The sequence below is a fragment of the Microtus ochrogaster genome, chromosome 17 (assembly GCF_000317375.1).
Source record: "Microtus ochrogaster isolate Prairie Vole_2 chromosome 17, MicOch1.0, whole genome shotgun sequence".
Classification (NCBI taxonomy): Eukaryota; Metazoa; Chordata; class Mammalia; order Rodentia; family Cricetidae; genus Microtus; species Microtus ochrogaster.
In genome coordinates this window covers 12,732,107-12,739,193 of record NC_022019.1, presented here as the reverse complement: position 1 = coordinate 12,739,193, position 7,087 = coordinate 12,732,107, and the positions used below count along the sequence as shown (strand labels likewise).

General features: G+C 45.3%; 1 protein-coding gene across 1 annotated transcript in view; it reads left to right on the top strand.

Moving 5' to 3' along the window:
- Nuggc (nuclear GTPase, germinal center associated) overlaps positions 1 to 7,087 on the top strand; it is a 40,554-nt gene that overhangs the window by 10,807 nt on the left and 22,660 nt on the right. The window contains exons 7-9 of the mRNA XM_005355551.1: positions 2,541 to 2,716; positions 3,967 to 3,985; positions 4,668 to 4,757. Of these exons, the coding sequence (XP_005355608.1) occupies positions 2,541 to 2,716; positions 3,967 to 3,985; positions 4,668 to 4,757 (285 nt within the window). The remainder of the gene's footprint in view (positions 1 to 2,540; positions 2,717 to 3,966; positions 3,986 to 4,667; positions 4,758 to 7,087) is intronic.

Sequence of the window (7,087 nt, the reverse complement as noted above, 5' to 3'; positions counted from 1 at the left end):
CCAAGACTAGCCAGGGACAGAGTCCCTTGTCCAAGGCTAGCCGGTGATGGAGTCCCTTATCCAAGGCTAGCCGGGGACAGAGTCCCTTGTCCAAGGCTAGCCGGTGACAAGATTGAGTGATATCAGGTTTCTTAGCTGATCCACGGGGCTCTATCCTCCCCATCCCCGTCATTTTTTCCACTCCTTTAGGACAAGGTAGTCCGTGTCCTCCACTCTGGTTAGTGGCTCAGGACTGGCCATGTGAACTTTAGTTTCTCACTAGTTTCTAACCCTCAGTTAGTTCCAGGCCAAGCAGAGAGTGACAGCTAAGGAGGGGCTGGCTCTTCCCCTGGATGGAACTCGGCTGCAGCCAGTTTGGATATACTGGGCTGTTTATCAAAGCCAGCAGATGTGGCCTGGATCACGCTCTGAGGAGGCTGGCTAGAGGGATAGGCTGGTTCCTAGAGTGCTCTGCCTGGCCCCTCTGCTCTGCATTCCTGAGGTTTTTTACAGCTTCTCACAGGAAGTAACTGACAGCATCTTCTTCCTAGGAAGAACCAGGAGGGGAAGGCAGCAAGCATTTTTACATAGGTGTCTACATGTGGGTCTATTCCAAAGAGATGAGGGTCGGGGTCCAGATGTGTGTGGCTCCTTTACTCCCCTGGACCTAGTTTCTTCTCTTTAGAGGGCACATATTCTTTAAACTATGATCTATGGAACAAAAGGACTTGGGGTCATGTTGAAGGAAGCCACTTGTTTGTCCTGGCTGCCCGGAACCAAATTAACCACACAGAAACTATATTATTTAAAACATGGCTTGGCCCATTGGCTCTAGCTTCTTATTGGCTAACTCTTACATATTAATTTAACCCATTTCTATTAATCTGTATATTACCACGTGGCTGTGGCTTACTGGCTAAAGTTCTGATGTCTGTCTCCATCGGGGTTATATGACTTCTCTCTGACTCCGCAGCATTTCTCCCAGCATTTAGTTTCATCTTCCCTGCCTACCTCTGCTCCTCCGTGCCATAGGCTCAAGGCAGCTTTCTTTATTAACCAATCGTATTCACAGCATACAGAGTGGAATCCTACATCAGGGTCAGAGAGAGGTGGGAGGCATAAGCAATTGATGTCACCAGGTCTTCCCCTCCTGATGCAGTCAGAGCAGTTCTGTGTTTAAACAAGCACCCTGGTCCCTTCAAAGGCATTTGCTATGAACTAGAATCTGAGGAAGGGGAAGATGCTGGGGGCTGCCTTTTCACCAAAGGGATGCCTTGGACCAGTGGGTACAGTGCATAGCGGTCACAGCAGGCCAGTTAGCAAGTTAACCTAACCCCAAATTCTGCAGCTCATCAGCTGTGTGGCCTTAGAGAAAACTGTTTTGAAACTCACTGCTGTTAACTCAAGATCTCTTGACCTTGTAACGTTTGGATCCAGATAATTCTTTGTTATCGGAAGGTCGTCTGGGCATTGTAAGATATTTAGCCTTTATGTGTAAGCATTTCAAATTGTAACAATTAAAAATATCTTTAGAGGGGCTGGGGAGATGGTTCAGTGTCTAAGAGCACTTACTGCTGCTCTTGCAGAGGACCAGAATTCAGTTGTCAGCCTCCAGGTCACAACTGATTGTAAGTTCAGCTCCAGAGAAGTGTACACTCTCCTCTTGCTTCTGTAGGCACCCGTACACACAACACACACACACACACACACACACACACACACGTACATATACATGCATGCAAATAAAAACATTCTTTAAAAATATCTTCAGGTATTTCCAGGCATCCTCGGGGTTAACACAATTGGTATGCTTCAGAATAATGAGAGTAATAATTCTCAAGTCACAAAATAGTCATACCTTTCTTTATGTGCAACTTATTGTGTTGAAAAACTGAGAGTCAACTTGTTTTCTGACTGACATCAGCATTTTGCATATACAGAGATAAGACAAACAATACAGTGAGAATCATGTCACAGGGCCATGCATAATTGTCACTCAAAGACGAGCATTTAAGGAAGCAGTGTTGGGGCTACTAATGCCATGTTTGTTGGCCTTTGGAACATGAATTATTGGGCGTTTAGCTTCTTGCTAGGTGAGCAAAGGAAGTTTTGAAGAGCCCCCCTGTGAGGCGACACATGTGACCGATGGGTCTGGGCCCAGAGCACTGATCTTTAGAACTCTGTCAATCATTCTTCAGGAAGCTGGGGGTTCTGGTGGGCCAAGTGCTTGAGGTTCTGTGGACTCTAAGATGCAAGACACAGAGGTCCCCTTCTCTCTAGAACTGCTCTGAACAGTTGGAGAGGAGCTGTGGTAGGGAGTTGAGATGTGTAGGATGTCCAGGAGAGGGGGTCTGCTCATCGGTGCTAATCCAGTTCAGGGCCCTAAAAGACAAATGGAGGCACACATGAGTATCCACGAGCTGCTTCCTTGGCTGGTGCAGAGAGTGGAGTAGGAGCCCTGAGTGAGGGGCAAGGGTGGAGAAGGCAGCGGGAAAGCTCCATCACTGAACTGCAGGCTCTACCACTGAGATGCTGTCCACCTTCTGACCCTTGTCCTGCAGACCGTTGATAAGTGTTCTGTGATCTGGGTGATCAGCGATGTAGAGCGGGTTTCCGGAGGAAAGGCCCATGAGGACCTTCTGAATGAGAGCATCAAAGCGTGCCAGCGTGGCTTCTGCAGGGACATCGCCCTGGTGGTCACCAAGACTGACAAACTCCACTTGCGGGAGTATCTCAGGTATTGTGCTGAGCTGGCAAGGTTGTGGCTCATCTGGCCCCGGACTTTCTTTCCTGGGTCCTGGCTGTGAAAAAACAATATAACTTCACCTCAGGCTTCACCAAGTGACTCTTGGGGATGAAAGAGAAGTCTGTGTGACTAGTTGAGATGTCAAGATGTCTGGGTGGGTTTGCTCAAAAGTCTCAGCCATGTGGCACTCCTGGGGCAGTTGTGTGCTAAGCCACTGTTCTCTACGGAAACTCTGAGGTACCACGCACATGCACAGTATAGAAAGAGTGCTTCCTGATCCCAGGGACATGGAAATGTAGGTTTCCTGCTACTCAGAGGAACATACCATATCCAGCCTGCTGTAACTTTCAAGTGTCAGATTTCGCCTCAGTATTGTTTACTTAAGGTTTTTAAACTTAAAACTTAAGAATTTGGCCCAAAGGTTTTAGAGTACCAATCTAATGACTAGGAATGAAAGATCTGTATTAGAGATATTGGGTTGGAGAGCTTGGTGGAAATTAATAATAGATGTCTTCGTTTCCATGTGACTCTGTCCCCCAGTTACTAGGGAGAGGTGGGACTTCCCTTCCACCTTGGGATACCGATGAGTAAAAAATGAACCAGCAGAACAAATACAAACAGGCTGTGTTGAGCACACAGCATGAGGTCACAAGATACAATGTCAGTGTTACTGGGCCATTGGAAATTCTCTGCAGTCTCTGGAACTCTTCAAATGTCCCCTCCACATTCCTCCCAGGGTCACCAAAACTCCAGCCTGGCTGTTTTCTCTAAAATTTTTCCTCTTACGGTCTAGGTCAGAATTCTAGCTTCATTCTTCACCCCTGCAATTTATCCTGCCCTACTCACCACCACAGAACGTCTGAAGCTCACTTTTCCAGGGCCAACACTGAAACTGGGCATCATTAAATCTGATGGGCACTGAGGATTGCCTCATTTCTAAGACCACTGTCTAAAAGAGGGACAAGCCCAGTACCATGGGAACGCAGACTGAGAGGGCCACCCTCTTCCTGGGAAAGGGAGTGCGTTTACAGGACATTGCTTACCACTGGGAAATAAAGGCTCTCTTTCCAAGACACTGGAAGAGGAGGGGTGGTGGTGGAGGGAGGGTTGAGCCAAAAAGAGCTTATACAAAGACAGGGACACGTTTGTTTGTCTGTGCTGCTTTCCGGCAAAGTTGGAAATTTTGAAAATGCAAAATAAGTTTAGTCATTGTTACTTTTTTTTTTCTTATTTCATTTTAGGGAAAGAAAGATTGGAAATGTAAGTATGGACCAGTCATTTAAAAACATCTATTTTTGTTATTAATTATGTATGTGTGTGTGTGTGTGTGTGAGTGAGAGAGAGAGAGAAAGAGCGAGCGAGAGAATGTGTGTATAGTGTTAGTGTATGTGAATGTGTGCAAGTGTGTGCATGCATGTGCTATGTAAGTGAAGATCCTGTCGAGACTGGAAGAGGGATGGATCCCAGGGGCTGGAATTACAGACAGTTGTGGTCCACAGAAATAGATGCTAGGACCCACACTTAGGGCATCTGAAAGAACAGCAGGTGCTCTCCATCACTGAGATATCTATCTCTTCAGCATCTGGACCAGTAATTTTGTTGATACTGTTTTGTTTTTGAGACAGGGTTTCCTCTGTGTAGCGTTGGCTGTGATAGAACTCAGTCTGTAGAAAAGGCTGGTCTTGAACTCACAGAGATTCGCCTGCCTCTGCCTCCTGAGTGCTGGGACTAAATGCGAATCTAAAGGACTAAAGGTCCACCCCAGCCTGGACCAATAGTGTTTTTTAAATAATGTCTTTTGTGATTGGTAGTACATTATCCTAACATGTGAATACCCGAGTTTCTGGGCCAAATGAAGACAGCTAAAATAACATGCGCTGATCACCTCACCATTGCCCATAACCCTAGCCTCTGGCTACTGTATTTTTTTTTCTTAACCCAGCAAGCTATACAGAGTCAGAGAGAGGCTGTTTTGCAAAGAAATGAAGTAATCAAACTACAAAGGACTAGAATTCTCAAGGAGAAATTGAAGGTGAGTTTGCAGTTTTGCTGTGTTTTTCTGCTTCTCTGTCCTCAGCTACTGAGAAACAGATGTTCATTTGGTCCTCTGTGGTAACAAGGTTAAAAGCTTTGGAGTAGACAAGTTAGACAAAAGTAAGTCCTGCTGCTTGATACCCCTGTGACCTCAGGCATGTGTTGTAGTACCTCTTTGTGCCTCTCCTTTCTTGTCTGTAAAATGGGGAGCTAGTGCTGTGTCCCTTGTGATTACTGGAATGAGTAAATGAAGATAGATATTGTCTCCAGGGAAAGTCAGGGCGAAGTATAGTGTGTGGGTGCTTCCTAGGGAGCCAGCTCTATGGGAACAGGTTTCCAAGTCCCATCGGCAGTAGGAAGAGGTGATACTAGGGAAAGGTTTGGGGAAAATTCCCAGATTCTTGGGAATAACTGAAAAATAAAAAACCCAGTAGTCTTAGGCTGGGAAGATGGCTCAGTCGTCAAACATCGCTCCGCAAGCTTGAGGAGGAGACTGAGTTTGGCTCCCCGACATTCATATCAAAGCTGATATAGCTGCAGGCTGCTCTAGTGTGGGCCAAACAGGCAGCTCTCAGGGGCTTGCTGGTCAGCTAGTCTAGCTGAGACAGTCATCTCCAGGTTCAGTGAGAGACCCTGCCTTCAAAAACAGGTGGACAGCAAGAGAGAAGAAAGTCCATGTTAACCTCCAGCCTCAATATACATATGCACTGATAGCACACCTCCCATATACATGTATATACCACACACATACACACACGAGAGAGAGAGAGAGAGAGAGAGAGAGAGAGAGACAGAGAGAGAGAGAGAGAGAGAGAGAGAGAGAGAGAGAGAGAGAGAGAGAGAGGAACCAATCATCTTTAGGACAGGGGTCCATGGAGCAGAGGCAAGAATACAACTGCAACAGGTGTTTGACAAATCATGCAGTAAAGCTGGAGGCACAATAATTATACTATAAGAAACTTAGTTTTTTTTCTTAAATTATTTTTACTACTTTATCAGTAAAATAGTGAGCCATAAGCTTATCCCAATAATCTCATATAACTGTAAAACAGAAATCTATTTGAAGATTAATTCTGACCATCATAGCACAAATGATGGGCCAGAAGATGTATACTGCCATAGGTGTTGTGGGTTCGCCCAAATGAAATCCTCAGTTCCACTGTCAGTGGCAACACTTGGCTTCTGTCCAGTTTAATCAATAGCTTTGTCTTGACTTCCATAACACGGAAGCAGAAAATGCATATTGTGCCATGTAGAACCAGAGATGCCAAAGCTTGTGTTACCAGCTCTGGATGAGCAGGCCTCCTGCATGAACTGAAGTCTTCCGCTGAACAACTGGATGCCAGTTTCCATGAGGCGATAACTAGGCAAAGCTGTTCTTAATCTCTCGCACTGTTCCTGCTGGCATGAAAGAAACATGCATTTTATGAGGTCCTAATCAGATTATCTCAGGAAGTGGAAAGCCATAGTACTTCGGTGCTCAATTCACAGCTATGTTTATTGCTAACAAATGTGGCAAATTGATTTGCATGAGTTGGGATCTGGGCAGCAGTGTGCCAGGGTACAGGGTTGCCGTGGTTCTTGGTGTTGAGTGCAAGTTCTTTTGAGTCTGTAATCCATGGAGATCCCCACTGATGGTGAAGTGATGGACCAATTCTCCAACCACTTTGAACCTTCATTTATTAAACCTTCATTTGTACTATATGCCTTTGGAGCAGATTTCATCTTACTCCTTGAAAATATGAGGCTGAAGTTGAATAAAAGGTAGTCATTTTTATAGCTACAGGCCAGTAGATTTTAAGTCATAGAAATCAGAATTAGAAAAAAAGTTTGGCAAAGTCTCCAGAGAAGATAGGATGCAGGGCTTAGCAATGAGTGTTGGGAGAAGGTGAGAGAAGTGAGAAGGGCCTGGGAGAAGAGATTTGGGAAAGAAGAGCATACAACTCTTTCAACATGGCAGAGAAGGTTTTAAGGACAAAAAAATTGCTAGGGACAAGCATCCAAATGGTGGCTAACCACCATCTGTAACTCCAATCTAAGGAGACCCAATACCCTTTCCTGACCTGTGTAAACACTGTATGAATGTGGTACACAGGCAGGCAAAGTACCCACATATAAAATATATAAAATAAAAATAAATAAAACCTCAACAAAAAAATTGCTAGGGACAGGTTAGAAGGTTGCCTTGAGCATTCTTCAGTGGAGAGATTGTGAGAGAGATAGGACTGTAGTGCATCTGCCTGCTCTTGTTCAAACTGGGCTGCTGAGAAAAGAGGAGGGATTTTCTCTCTCTCTCTCTCTCTCTCTCTCTCTCTCTCTCTCTCTCTC